The sequence below is a fragment of the Leucoraja erinacea genome, unplaced genomic scaffold (genome assembly GCF_028641065.1).
Source record: "Leucoraja erinacea ecotype New England unplaced genomic scaffold, Leri_hhj_1 Leri_1320S, whole genome shotgun sequence".
NCBI lineage: Eukaryota > Metazoa > Chordata > Chondrichthyes > Rajiformes > Rajidae > Leucoraja > Leucoraja erinaceus.
The window spans coordinates 26,507-41,312 of NW_026575584.1; the positions used below are offsets into that span (position 1 = coordinate 26,507).

At 54.1% G+C, this 14,806-nt stretch overlaps 1 protein-coding gene and 1 pseudogene across 2 annotated transcripts; one reads left to right on the top strand and one right to left on the bottom strand.

Moving 5' to 3' along the window:
- The first annotated feature begins 839 nt into the window (after positions 1–839).
- Positions 840–7,754, top strand: LOC129715687 (gastrula zinc finger protein XlCGF26.1-like). 2 transcript variants are annotated; one of them, XM_055665545.1, is made up of 3 exons: positions 840–860; positions 2,898–4,480; positions 6,226–7,754. In XM_055665545.1, the coding sequence occupies exons 2-3, from the start codon at positions 3,035–3,037 to the stop codon at positions 6,337–6,339; spliced, it is 1,560 nt and encodes a 519-aa protein (XP_055521520.1). In that variant the 5' UTR covers positions 840–860; positions 2,898–3,034; the 3' UTR covers positions 6,340–7,754. The 2 variants fall into 2 exon arrangements, with proteins under 2 accessions (XP_055521520.1, XP_055521519.1); XM_055665544.1 differs by lacking the exon at positions 840–860 and having other exon boundaries at positions 1,939–4,480.
- On the bottom strand, positions 6,778–13,502 carry LOC129715685 (zinc finger protein 624-like; annotated as a pseudogene).
- Positions 13,503–14,806: the final 1,304 nt, after the last annotated feature.

The following is a 14,806-nucleotide window of genomic DNA, read 5'->3' on the forward strand; positions in this document are numbered from 1 at the left end:
CTTCCCCCTCTCTCCCCTCCCCTCCTCTCCCCCCTCTCCCCTCCTCCCCTCCCCTCTCCCCTCCCCCACCCCCCTCCCTCTTTCCCCCTCCCCTCTCTCCCTCTCCCCCTCCCCTCTCTCCCCCTCTCCTCTCTCTTCCCCCTCCCCCCTCCCCGCCTCCTCCTCTCCCCCCTCTCCTCTCTCCTCCCCCTCCCCCTCTCTCTCTCCTCCCCCCCCTCCCCTCTCTCCTCCTCCCCTCCCTCTCCCCTCTCCCCCCCCCCTTCTCTCCTCTCTCCCCTCCTCCCTCCTCCCTCTCTATCCCCCTCCCTCCTCTCTTCTTTTCCCCTCTCTCTTCCTCCCTCCTCCCCTTCTCCTCCCTCCCTGCCCCCCCTCTCTCTCTCTCTCTCTCTCCCCCTCTCTCCCCCCCCTCTCCCTCTCTCTCCTCCCCCCCCCCCTCCCCCCCCCCCCCCCCCCCATGCACGATCTTTGTATGTCTGTCTACAGCGCCCCCTGGCGGTGGCGGGGGGCTCGGTGCATCGTCTCTGGTCCTCCGACTGCAGCGACCCCTGTCTATTGAAGACGGCGGTGCAGTGTCTCTGGTCCTCCGACTGCAGCGCTCCCCTGGTGGCGGGAGATCATTGGTGCAATTCACTTTCCCCACGGACGCTGCCCGACCCGCTGAGTTACTGCAGCACACTGTGACCTTCTTCCCATGATGCATGTCGCACCTCCCCCCACCCACGTGACTCAGCGCCAATCACCACCGGTCCCCCTCGGTGACGTCACGGCGCCGGTCGTTGTGTGACGTCACGGCGCCGGTGGCGGACGTGGGGGGGTGGGGGGGGGGTTCAACGCAGTGCCCGGATGCTCGGCACCCCCAGGTCGCTGCTGAGCCCCCATTTCTGCCCTGCCCTCCTTCCCTCTCTCCCCCTCCCACTCACTCCCCTCCCCACCTCCCTCTCTCTCCCTCTCTATCCCTCTATCCCTCTCCCCTCCTCTCTCCCACTCCCCTCTCTCTCCCCCCTCCCACTCACTCCCCTCCCCACCTCCCTCTCCACCTCCCTTCCCCCTCACACTCACTCCCTTCCCCACCTCCCTCTCTCTCCCCTCCCCTCACTCCCCTCTCTCTCTCTCTCTCTCCCCCTCTTTCTCTCCCCCTCTCTTTCTCACCCCTTCTCTCTCTCTGTCTCTCCCTCTCTCCCCCCCCCCTCTCTCTGTCCCTCCCCTTTCGCCCCCTCTCTTCCCCCCTCCCACTCACTCCCCCCCCCCCCCCCCCCCCCCCCGAAGAGCGTGGTGAATCTGTGGAATTCTCTGCCACAGAAGGTAGTTGAGGCCACAGTTCATTGGCTATATTTAAGAGGGAGTTAGATGTGGCCCTTGTGGCTAAAGGGATCAGGGGATATGGAGAGAAGGCAGGTACAGGATACTGAGTTGGATGATCAGCCATGATCATATTGAATGGCGGTGCAGTCTCGAAGGGCCGAATGGTCTCTACTCCTGCACCTATTTTCTATGTTTCCATGTTTCCACCATCCCCATCCCTCTTCCCCACTTGCCTCCCTCCCCTCCTCCCCTCCCCCCCACCCCTCCCCCTTCCCCCCCTCCTCCCTCCTCCCCCCTCCCCCCTCACCCTCACCCTTCATCTCCCCCCCCTCCCCCCCCCCCCCCCCCGCTCCCCTCACCCCCCCCTCCCCCCCCCCCCCTTGAACCACCAGTAATGTTCACACAATCTCATTGAAAAATATAAGATTGTTAAGGGCTTGGACATAGAGGGGGAGAGAAGGGATTTGACAATAGGAACTGTCATATGCTGAGAGAACGGAGCGGATGGGCTTGTACACTCTGGAGTTTAGAAGGATGAGAGGGTAACTCATTGAAACATAAGGTTGTTAAGGGCTTGGACACGCTTGGCATGTTCCCGATGTCCAGAACCAGGGGCCACACACATACAGTTTAAGAATAAGGAGCAAGCTATTTAGAATGGAGACGAGGAAACACTTTTTCGCACAGAGAGTGATGAGTCTGTGGAATTCTCTGTCTCAGAGGGTGGTGGAGGCAGGTTCTCTGGAGGCTTTCAAGAGAGAGATAGATAGGGCTCTTAAAAATAGCGGAGTCGGGGGATATGGGGAGAAGGCAGGAACGGGGTACTGATTGGGGATGATCAGCCATGATCACATTGAATGGCGGTGCTGGCTCGAAGGGCTGAATGGCCTACTCCTGCACCTATTTGATAAAAGGGTTTGAGTATAAGAGCAGGGAGGTTCTACTGCAGTTGTACATGGTTTTGGTGAGACCACACCTGGAGTATTGCACACAGTTTTGGTCTCCTAATCTGAGGAAAGACATTCTTGCCATAGAATGTACAGAGAATGTTCACCAGACTGATTTCTGGGATGTCAGGACTTTCATATGAAGAAAGACTGGATAGACTCGGCTTGAACTCGCTAGAATTTAGAAGATTGAGGGGGGGATATTATAGAAACTTACAAAATTCTTAAAGGGTTTGACAGGCTAGATGCAGGAAGATTGTTCCCGATGTTGGGGAAGTCCAGAACAAGGGGTCACAGTTTAATGATAAGGGGGAAATCTTTTAGGACTGAGATGAGAAAAACATTTTTTTTTTCACACACAGAGAGTGGTCAATCTGGAATTCTCTGCCACAGTTGAGGCTAGTTCATTGGCTATATATAAGAGGGAGGTAGATGTGCCCCTTGTGGCTAAAGGGATCAGGGGGTATGGAGAGAAGGCAGGTACAGGATACTGAGTTGGATGATCAGCCATGATCATATTGAATGGCGGTGCAGGCTCGAAGGGCCGAGTGGCCTCTACTCCTGCACCTATTTTCTATGTTTCTATTGTCTATTGTTACTAATGTCCTGTTTGCCAGCTTGTTGACCCTCTGTGTTCCCCTCCTGCAGGGTTTAGCTGTTGCTGTGGACGGAGAGACAGGGACGTGAGCGGCCTTTGAGGGCGGCCAGTATGCCAGTGAGCCACCCCCCCATCTGCTCGGTGTGCGGGCTGAGCTTCAAGGGACTGAGCTTTGGTGGAGGTAAACATGACGGGGTGCAACAAGAAGAAGCGTTATAAGTGCGATGTGTGTGGCAAGGCCTGGCAGTTCCCGAGCGACCTGGATACCCACCGGCGGGTGCACACGGGAGAACGCCCCTTCAGCTGCACGGACTGCGGCAAGAGGTTCAATACGGCGCGGGACCTGACGGTCCACCGGCGGGTGCACACGGGCGAGAGGCCCTACGGCTGCTCCACCTGCGGCAAGAGCTTCACCTGTTTGTCGGGGCTGCGGCGGCACGGGCGGGTGCACAGCAGCGAGCGGCCCTTCACCTGCTCCGACTGCGGCAAAGGCTTCAAGTCGCCCACGGAACTGAAGGAGCACAGGCGCGTGCACACCGGGGAGCGGCCCTACATCTGCAGCGACTGCGGCAAGGGTTTCAGCCGCTCCAGCAACCTACTGAAGCACCAGCGCAGCACCCACACCGGCGAGCGCCCCTTCACCTGCGCCCAGTGCGGCAAGGGCTTCACCCGCTCCGACAGCCTGCAGTCCCACCAGCAGGTGCACTCCGGCGAGAGGCCCTTTGTCTGCTGCGACTGTGGCCAGGACTTCAAGGCGGAGAAAGAGCTGAAGATCCACCAGCGGGTGCACACGGGCGAGAAGCCCTATGGCTGCTCCACCTGCGGCAAGAGCTTCGCCCGGTCGTGGGAGCTGCGGCAGCACCAGCGGGTGCACAGCAGTGAGCGGCCCTTCTCCTGCTCCGACTGCGGCAAGCGCTTCAAGTCGCCCAAGCAGCTGAAGGAGCACAGGTGGCTGCACACGGGGGAGCACCCCTACACCTGCAGCGAATGCGGCAAGGGTTTCAGCCGCTCCTACAGCCTGCTGCTGCACCGGCACGCTCACACCGGCGAAGACCCCTACACCTGCGCCCAGTGCGGCAAGGGCTTCACCTGCTCCAGCAGCCTGCTGCAGCACATGCACACCCACACCGGCGAGTGGCCCTTCACCTGCGCCCAGTGCGGCAAGGGCTTCATCCGCTCCAGCAGCATGCTGTACCACCAGCGCGTCCACACCGGCGAGCGCCCCTACACCTGCGCCCAGTGCGGCAAGGGCTTCACCCGGTCCGGCAGCCTGCTGTACCACCAGCGCACCCACACCGGCGAGCGCCCCTTCACCTGCGCCCAGTGCGGCAAGGGCTTCGCCCGCTCCACCCAGCTGCTGTGCCACCAGCGGGTGCACAACGTCGACTGTCCCATCCCCAGCCCGGTGTGTGAAGAGCACCTGGCCTCCCATGCCCTGTCTCATCAGCCTGTGCACACCAGTGGCCAGCCCTACGACTGCCCGGACTGTGGTGAGGCGTTTTACAGCTCACGGGGGTTGCGGCATCACCGGCGGGCCCACGCCAGCGAGCAGCTGCTCCCACTGCGGCAAGCGTTTCAAGAGAGCACGGGGGCTGCGGGACCACCAGCGGATACACACACCGTGATGGAGAAGGTGAGGACAGACTCTACGATGGCCGTATAAAACTGGACCATCATTGCTAGTGGCAGATTGTCTTTCCTCAGCTGCCGCAGGACGTACATAGAAACATAGAAAATAGGTGCAGGAGTAGAGGCCATTCGGCCCTTCGAGCCTGCACCGCCATTCGATATGATCATGGCAGATCATCCAACTCAGTATCCCATCCCTGCCTTCTCTCCATACCCCCTGATCCTTTTAGCCACAAGGGCCACATCTAACTCCCTCTTAAATATAGCCAATGAACTGGTCTCAACTACCTTCTGTGACAGAGAATTCCACAGATTCACCGCTCTCTGATTTTCTCATGTCGGTCCTAAAAGACTTCCCTCTTATCCTTAAACTGTGACCCCTAGTTCTTGACTTCCCCAACATCGGGAATAATATTACTGCATCTTGCCTGCCCAACCCCTTAAGAAGTTTGTAAGTTTCTATAAGATCCCCCCTCAATCTTCTAAATTCTAGTTAGTACAAACTGAGTCTATCCAGTCTTTCTTCATATGAATGTCCTGCCATCCCAGGAATCAATCTGGGGAACCTTCTCTTACATTCTCTATGGCAAGAATGTATTTCCTCACTTTAGGAGACCAAAACTGTACGCAATACTGCAGGTGTGGTCTCACCAAGACCCTGTACACCTGCATCTTCCTCTTTTGTTCACCCGTGGTCAGGGCTGTTGAACCCTCCACAGTCGCCGCTGCCGACGGTCCGATGTCCAAAGTAATTTTCGGCCCCATTTCCGTAACCGGCTTCCATCCCCGCACCAAAGATCTCACAGGATACTAGTGCTGAGACGGAAGCTGGAGACAAAATCAGGCAGTGAAGAAAGCGAATGGTATGTTAGCTTTCATAGCAAAAGGATTTGAGTATAGGAGCAGGGAGGTTCTACTGCAGTTGTACAGGGTCTTGGTGAGACCACACCTGGAGTATTGCGTACAGTTTTGGTCTATTGCGTACAGTTTTGGTCTCCAGTTTTGGTTTGACCTTTTTCCCATCATGCATGCTGGCCCCCACCGCATGACTCTGCGCAATGGCGGGGGGCGTGGCCGGCAGTCCCCCTCGGATTGGCGGTAACATCAGGGCGATGGTCGTACACAAAGATACTATACATCACCCATTCCTTCTCTCTAGAGATGCTGCCTGTCCCGCTGAGTTACTCCAGCATTTTGTATCCACCCATTACTTGCCAGGCTTTGTCCAGCCCCCATCTCTCTTGTCCAGCTTCCTCCTCCCCACCCTCTCCACTCAGTCTGAAGAAGGGTTTCAGCCCGAAACGTTGCCTATTTCCTTCGCTCCATAGATGCTGCTGCACCCGCTGAGTTTCTTCAGCATTTTTGTGTACCTTCGATTTTCCAGCATCTGCAGTTCCTTCTTAAACAATCTGAAGAAGGGTCCTGACTCAAAACGTCGTCTGTCCATTCCCTCTAAAGCGGTGGAAGAACTCAGTGGGTCAGGCGGCATCTGTAGAGGGAAGGGAATCCAAGGCAACCTCTATCACCTCTCCTTTCCAACATTCCCCACCAGGGCCGCCCTTAGGATGTGCGGGGCCCACTTGGGAACAATTTTCATAGAAATATCAACAAATAATTATAAATGAGTCACGTGTCGTGAGTAATATGAGACAGTCGGGTTTTAAAAAATATTAATCCCGCGCGTGTTCAGATTGTTCTCTCCGTAAAAATAAAAATAAATAAAGTAACAATTCAATTTGTTTCCAAAAGTCCTTCTTTCAGATTCTCAGATTCAGATTCAACTTGAATTGTCATTGTCAGTGTACAGTACAGAGCCAACGAAATGCAGTTATCATCTCCCTGGAAGATCGACATAAAATATGAGCAAGAAAGAAATCTATTTACATGCATACAGTCATAGTGTTTTTCCTGGTGGGAGGAGTGTCCGGGGGGAGGGGGGGGGCGGTGTGATTGGCAGTCACCGAGGTACAGTGTTGAGTAGTGTGACAGCCGCAGGGAACAAGCTGTTCCTGGACCTGCTGATCCGGCAACGGAGAGACCTGTAGCGTCTCCCGGATGGTAGGAGGGTAAACAGTCCATGGTTGGGCTGAGAGCAGTCCTTGGCGATGTTGAGCGCCCTCTGCAGACAACGCTTGCTTTGGACAGACTCAATGGAGGGGAGTGAGTGAGGAACCGGTGATGCGTTGGGCAATTTTCACCACCCTCTGCAGTGCTTTCTGGTCGGAGACAGAGCAGTTGCCATACCATACTGTGATGCAGTTGGTAAGGATGCTCTCGATGGTGCAGCGGTAGAAGTTCAACAGAATCTGAGGAGACAGATGGACCTTCTTCAGTCTACTCAGGAAGAAGAGACGCTGGTGAGCCTTCTTGACCAGAGTTGAGGTCTTGTGGGTCCAAGACTGGTCATCGGAGTTGTTGACCCCCAGGAACCTGAAGCTGGAAACACGTTTGATAGAAATATTCATTCCTATATTTATCAGGACTGTACCTTTAATTAATGATTTTAAGATGTTAGCATGTAATAAAAACAAGCTTTTAACCATATAACCATATAACAATTACAGCACGGGAACAGGCCATCTCGGCCCTACAAGTCCGTGCCGAACAATTTTTTTTTCCCCTTAGTCCCACCTGCCTGCACTCATACCATAACCCTCCATTCCCTTCTCATCCATATGCCTATCCAATTTATTTTTAAATGATACCAATGAACCTGCCTCCACCACTTCCACAGGAAGCTCATTCCACACCGCTACCACTCTCTGAGTACAGAAGTTCCCCCTCATATTACCCCTAAACTTCTGTCCCTTAATTCTGAAGTCATGTCCTCTTGTTTGAATCTTCCCTATTCTCAAAGGGAAAAGCTTGTCCACATCAACTCTGTCTATCCCTCTCATCATTTTAAAGACCTCTATCAGGTCCCAATTACTTTTGCAGTAATCCGGCAGAATGGATCACAAATCGGCCTTGCAGTAGCTGAGAAAACATAGATAAGAACTGTTCCCATCCTTATGACACTCCATGATAATGCTATCATCCTGTATATGTGTTTCCAAACAATAAGGTCTTATTTTTTACTTTGGCAGGTGGTCTCCTCCCTATAAACTCCCTGCCTCCCTAACCTTCATTCATATAATGGAAAATTACTAACCATGTGCTTATGGTTGTTGTATTAGTATAAAGATGTGTGAATTCTCTGTATTGTCAGTCAGAAATAGCACCGGCATTTGCTTGGGTCTTTCTCTCACCATGGTGACAAGTAAAGCTATTGCAGAGATTTTCTGCCTCTTTGATTTATTTGAGCATAAACATTCAGGTTATATCTTTAATACTGTTGCTGGTGTAGTGGGGAAAAATATTTCTAACAACGTTCCACCTCCGTCCCGTTAATGTGGATAGGGGTGTGCGTGCCGCCCCTAGACTTCCTGAAGTCTACAATGAGCTACAATGAACAAGTCTACATTTTCTGAATTACTGAATGAGTGAGGGGTGGAGGGTGACGGCAGGTGGAAAGATGGTGGGGAAAAACGGAAGCACACCGGGACAACATGAATCAGTTGTCATCTTATTGAATGACTATACTAGTTCCTGGTCCGAGAACACTGACACAATTATCAAGAAAGCTCAACAGAGCCTCTACATCCTGAGAAGATTACGCAGAGTCGGATTGTCAAGGAGGACTCTCTCTAACTTCTACAGGTAAACAGTAGAGAGCATGCTGACCGGTTGCATCGTGGCTTGGTTTCGACAACTTGAGCGCCCTGGAGAGGAAAAGACTACAAAAAGTAGTAAACACTGCCCAGTCCATCATCGGCTCTGACCTTCCTTCCATCGAGGGGATTTATCACAGTCGCTGCCTCAAAAAGGCTGGCAGTATCATCAAAGACCCACAGCATCTTGGCCACACACTCATCTCCCTGCTACCTTCATGTAGACACATGGAAAACTAGGTGCAGGAGTAGGCCATTCGGCCCTTCGAGCCTGCACTGCCATTCAATATGATCATGGCTGATCACCCAACTCAGTATCCTGTACCTGCCTTCTCTCCATACCCCCGATCCTTTTAGCCACAAGGGCCACATCTAACTCCCTCTTAAATATAGCCAATGAACTGTGGCCTCAACTACCTTCTGTGGCAGAGAATTCCACAGATTCACCACTCTCTGTGTGGGAGAAAAAAATGTTTTCTCATCTCAGTCCTAAAAGATTTCCCCCTTATCCTTCAACTGTGTGTGACCCCTTGTTCTGGACTTCCCCAACATTGGGAATAATCTTCCTGCATCTAGCCTGTCCAACCCCTTAAGAATTTTGTAAGTTTCTATAAGATCCCCCCTCAATCTTCTAAATTCTAGCGAGTACAAACCTCCGGGAACCTCCGCAAGGGATTGAATTCCATCCCTCACCAGCAGAGCTACCCCCCCTCCTCTGCCCACCTGCCTGTCCTTTCTATAGGATGTATAACCCTGAATATTAAGTCCTCAGGCCCGATCCTCCGTGCAGCCACGTCTCAGTAATCCCCACAATGCCATATGGGATGGCAGGACTTCCATATGAAAAAAGACTGGATAGACTCGGCTTGTACTCGCTAGAATTTAGAAGATTGAGGGGGAATTTTATAAAAACTTACAAAATTCTTAAGGGGTTGGACAGGCTAGATGCAGGAAGATTGTTCCCGATGTTGGGGAAGTCCAGAACAAGGCTTCACAGTTTAAGGATAAGGTGGAAGTCTTTTAGGACCGAGATGAGAAAATCATTTTTTACACAGAGAGTGGTGAATCTGTGGAATTCTCTGCCACAGAAGGTAGTTGAGGCCACAGTTCATTGGCTATATTTAAGTGGGAGTTAGATGTGGCCCTTGTGGCTAAAGGGATCAGGGGGTATGGAGAGACGGCAGGTACAGGATACTGAGTTGGATGATCATCCATGATCATATTGAATGGCGGTGCAGGCTCGAAGGGCTGAATGGCCTCTACTCCTGCACCTATTTTCTATGTTAAATTTAAATTTCTATAAGATCCCCCCTCAATCGTCTAAATTCTAGCGAGTACAAACCTCCGGGAATATCCGCAAGGGACTGAATTCCATCCCTCACCAGCAGAGCTCCCCCCCCCCCCCCCCCCCCCCCCCCTCTGCCCACCTGCCTGTCCTTTCTATAGGATGTATAACCCTGAATATTAAGTTCCCTGGCCCGATCCTCCTGCAGCCACGTCTCAGTAATCCCCACAATGTCATATCTACCAACCTCTAACTGAGCCTCAAGCTCATCGACTTTATTTCTAATACTTCGCGCATTCATATACAATACTTTTAATTCCTTACGCATCTCACCTTTCCCATCGATCCCTGTTACACTTGGCCCTACGCTCCTATCCCTTTGTGAGCTTCCTTCCCCGTTAATTCTGGGGTCATTAACCATCCCTTTACTCTCCAGTTCTCTTTAACTCCGTCCTCGACTATTTTTCACACAGAGAGTGGTGAATCTCTGGAACTCTCTGCCACAGAAGGTACTTGAGGCCACAGTTCAGTGGCTATATTTAAGAGGGAGTTAGATGTGCCCCTTGTGGCTAAAGGGATCAGGGGGTATGGAGAGAAGGCAGGTACAGGATACTGAGTTGGATGATCAGCCATGATCATATTGAATGGCGGTGCAGGCTCGAAGGGCCGAATAGCCTCTACTCCTGCACCTATTGTCTATGTTTCTATCCCATTTGACACTACAGATAGATATCGATATAGAGGAAAGCTTATCAAATTAACAAGCAACAAGACACACAGCCACATCAAATGACATTTCACAGAAACATCCACCACATTCCTCACCGTGATGGAAGGTAATAAAGTTCAATCCTCCTCGTTTGTTCACCCGGGGTCGGGGCTGTTGAACCCTCCGCAGTCGCCGTTGCCCACCGCGCGATGTCGTCGTGTTGGAATGACCAGAACACCGGCATCGGGGGCGGATTGGAACACTCCACCACATAGAAACATAGAAAATAGGTGCAGGAGTAGAGGCTATTCAGCCCTTCGAGCATGCACCGCCATTCAATATGATCATGGCTGATCATCCAACTCACTATCCTGTACCTGCCTTCTCACTATACCTCCTGATCCCTTTAGCCACAAGGGCCACATCTAACTCCCTCTTAAATATAGCCATTGAACTGTGGCCTCAACTACCTTCTGTGGCAGAGAATTCCACAGATTCACCACTGTCTGTGTGTGAAAAAAAATGTTTTTCTCATCTCGGTCCTAAAAGATTTCCCCCTTATCCTAAAACTGTGTGTGACCCCTTGTTCTGAACTTCCCCAACATCGGGAACAATCTTCCTGCATCTAGCTTGTCCAACCCCTTAACATGGAGCTCCTGAGTCGGACACTTCTCACAAGCGACCGCGGGCTTCACGGTGTTAAAGTCCACAGCCCCGAGGTTGAAGATCTTCACAGGCAATTCTTTTCATAGCAAAGTTACACCAGTCATTGAAAGTAGGCATGCAGGTGCAGCAGGCAGTGAAGAAAGCCAATGGTATGTTAGCATTCATAGCAAAAGGATTTGAGTATAGGAGCAGTTGTACAGGGTCTTGGTGAGACCATTCCTGGAGTATTGCGTACAGTTTTGGTCTCCTAATCTGAGGAAAGACATTCTTGCCATAGAATGGCACCAGAGTACAGAGGTACAGAGAAGGTTCACCAGACTGATTCCTGGGATGGCAGGACTTTCATATGAAGTAAGACTGGATAGACTCGGCTGGTACACGCTAGAATTTAGAAGATTGAGGGGGGATCTTATAGAAACTTATAAAATTCTTAAGGGGTTGGACAGGCTAGATGCAGGAAGATTGTTCCCAATGTTGGGGAAGTCCAGAACAAGGGGTCACAGTTTAAGGGTAAGGGGGAAATCATTTAGGACCGAGATGAGAAAAACATTTTTCACACACAGAGTGGTGAATCTCTGGAATTCTCTTCCACAGAAGGTAGTTGAGCCCAGTTCATTGGCTATATTGAAGAGGGAGTTAGATGTGGCCCTTGTGGCTAAAGGGATCAGGGGGTATGGAGAGAAGGCAGGTACAGGATACTGAGTTGGATGATCAGCCATGATAATTTTGAATGGCGGCGCGGGCATGAAGGGCCGAATGGCCTCTACTCCTGCACCTAATTTCTATGTTTCTATGTTTATACAGCCATCGTAGAGTCTGTCCTCACCGTGTCCATCGTGGTGTGTGTATCCGCTGGTGCTCCCACAGCCCCCGTGCTCTCTTGAAACGCTTGCCGTAGTGGGAGCAGCCGCTCGCAGGCGTGGTTCCGCCGGTGCTGCTGCAACCCCCGCGGGCTGTCAAACGCCTCACCACAGTCCGGGCAGTCGTAGGGCGGGCCACTGGTGTGCACGTGCTGGTGAGACAGGGCGTGCGAGGCCATGGCAAAGTGCTCTCCACACACCGGGCTGGGGACGGGGTGATCGCAGGCTTGCGCACGCTGGTGGGACAGCAGGTTGGAGGAACGGGTGAAGCCCTTGCCGCACTGGTCGCAGGTGAAGGGGCGCTCGCCGGTGTGGGTGCGCTGGTGCACCAGCAGGCTGTTGGAGCGGGTGAAGCCCTTGCCGCAGTCGCCGCATGTGTAGGGCCGTTCCCCCCGTGTGCAGCCGCCTGTGCACCGTCAGGTTCGTGGACGACTTGAAGCCTTTGCCGCAGTCGGAGCAGGAGAAGGGCCGCTCACTGCCGTGCACCTGCTGGTGTCACCACAGCCCTGATGACCGGGTGAAGCTCGTGCCGCAGGTGGAGCAGACATAGGGCTTCTCGCCCGTGTGAACCCGCCGGTGGTCCTTCAGCTCTTGCGCCCCCTTGAAATCCTGGCCACAGTCGGAGCAGACAAAGGGCCTCTCGCCGGAGTGCACCCGCTGGTGGGACAGCAGGTGGTCCGAGCGGGTGAAGCCCTTGCCGCACTGGGTGCAGATGAAGGGGCGCTCGCCGGTGTGGGTGCGCTGGTGCTTCAGCAGGCCGCTGGAGCAGGGAAAGCCCTTGCCGCAGTCGCTGCAAGTGTAGGGGCGCTCGCCGGTGTGGGTGCGCTGGTGCTGCTTCAGTTCCTTGGATGTCTTGAAGCCTTTGCCGCAGTCCGAGCAGGTGAAGGGATGCTCACCGCCGTGCACCCGCCGGTGCTGCCACAGCCCCGACGACCGGGTGAAGCTCTTGCCGCAGGTGGGGCAGCCATAGGGCTTCTCGCCCGTGTGCACCCGCCGGTGGATCTTCAGGTTTTCCCCCCACGTGAAGTCCTTGCCGCAGTCGGAGCAGCCAAAGGGCCTGAGGAAGGGACGTTCGTCGGTGTGCACCCGCTGGTGGGACAGCAGATTGGTGGAGCGTGAGAAGCCCTTGCCGCACTGGGCGCAGGTGTAGGGGCGCTTGCTGGTGTGGGTGCGCTGGTGCACCAGCAGCTTACAGGACTGGGTGTATCCCTTGCCACAGTCGCTGCAGGTGTGGGGGCGTTCCCCCGTATGCACGAGCCGGTGCACCTTCAGGACCCTGGACGTCTTGAAGCCTTTGCCGCAGTCGGAGCAGGTGTAAGGGCGCTCGCCGGTGTGGGTGCGTTGGTGCTCCACAAGGGAGCAAGACTGGATGAAGCCCTTGCCGCAGTCGCCGCAAGTGTAGGGGCGCTCCCCCGTGTGCTGGCGCCTGTGCACCTTCAGGTCCGCAGACAACTTGAAGCCTTTGCCGCAGTCAGAGCAGGTGAAGGGCCGCTCGCTGCTGTGCACCCGCCGGTGATCCCACAGCCTTGACAACCAGGTGAAGCTCTTGCCACATGTGGAGCAGACATAGGGCTTCTCGCCTGTGTGCACCCGCCGGTGGATCGTCAGGGCCCTGGCCATCTTGAAGTTCTTGTCGCACTCCGTGCAGTGGAAGGGGCGTTCTCCCGTGTGCACCCGCCGGTGAGCCTCTGGGTCGCTTGGGTACTGCCATGCCTTGCCGCACACGTCGCACTCATAAAGCATCTTGTTGTGGTCCTCCACCGAAGCTCAGCCCCTCAAAGCTCAGCTCGCACACCGAGCAGCAGGGGGGGCTCACCGGCACCCCGCCCTCAATGGCCGCTCACATCCCCGTCTCTCCATCCACAGCAACGGCTCCTAAACCCTGCAGGAGGGGAACACAGAGGGTCAACAAGCTGGCAAACAGGACCTTACTAACATGAACATTACTAGTGCTTGAAGGGGGGGGGAGGGCAGGGAGGTGAGGTGAGCGGGGGGGAGTGAGGCAGGGAGATGAAGGTGTGGGGGTGAATGGGGAAAAGGGAGGCGGGAGGCGGGAGGGAGGAGAGAGATGGTGAGGAGGCAAGTGGGGAAGGGGGATGAGGATGGTGGACTTGAGGGAAGGGGATGAGGGGGGAGGAAGGCAGGCGAGAAGTGGGGGCTCAGCACCAACCAGGGGGCGCTGCAGCCGGAGGATCATAGACGCTGCACCGCCGTCTTCAATAGACAGGGGGCGCTGCAGTCGGAGGACCAGAGGCGATGCACCGAGCCCCACTCCCTCCGCCGCCAGGGGGCGCTTCAGACAGACAGACAAAGACGGTGCATGGGGGGGGGGGGGGGAGGGGGAGGGGGGAGGGGGAGGGGGGAGGGGGGGGGAGAGGAGGGGAGGGGGGAGAGAGAGAGGAAGGGGAAAGGGAGAGAGAGGGAAGGGGGAGAGAGAGAGGGGGAGGGAAGGAGAGAGAGAGGGGAGGGGGGAGAGAGAGGGGAGGGGGGGGAGAGTAGGGGAGAGTAGGGCTCCTCACTGCCCCAGGGGGAGAGAGGGGGAAGGGTGAGACCCAGGGGGGTGAGGGAGGTGTAGTGGAGGGGGGGAAAGCAAGTTCAAGTTCAAGAGAGTTTATTGTCATGTGTCCCTGTATAGGACAATGAAAATTCTTGCTTTGCTTCAGCACACAGAACATAGTAGGCATATTACTACAAAACAGATCAGTGTGTCCATATACCATAATATAAATATATACACACACATGAATATTTGTGTTTATTGTGTTTTTGTCATTTTTACTATATGTAGGACAGCAAGGCAACAAATTCCGTTCAGACAACAAGGTCTGAATGACAATAAAGGCTACTTTGACTTTGATAAACTGATAAAGTGCAAGTAACAGATAATGGGTTATTAATAATCACAGTTTTCTAATCAAGCAAGTGGAAGAACTCCCGCCACCAGGGGTCGCTCCAGAGGGAACACAAGGAGGGAAGAGACAGAGACTAAGACTTTTGCCTCCATCACAGTGAGGAGGTGCCTGGTGAACTCACTGTGGTGGATGTTAATTTGTGTTTATTGTGTGTTTTGTTGTTTATTGGGGGGAGGGAGAGGGGTGCT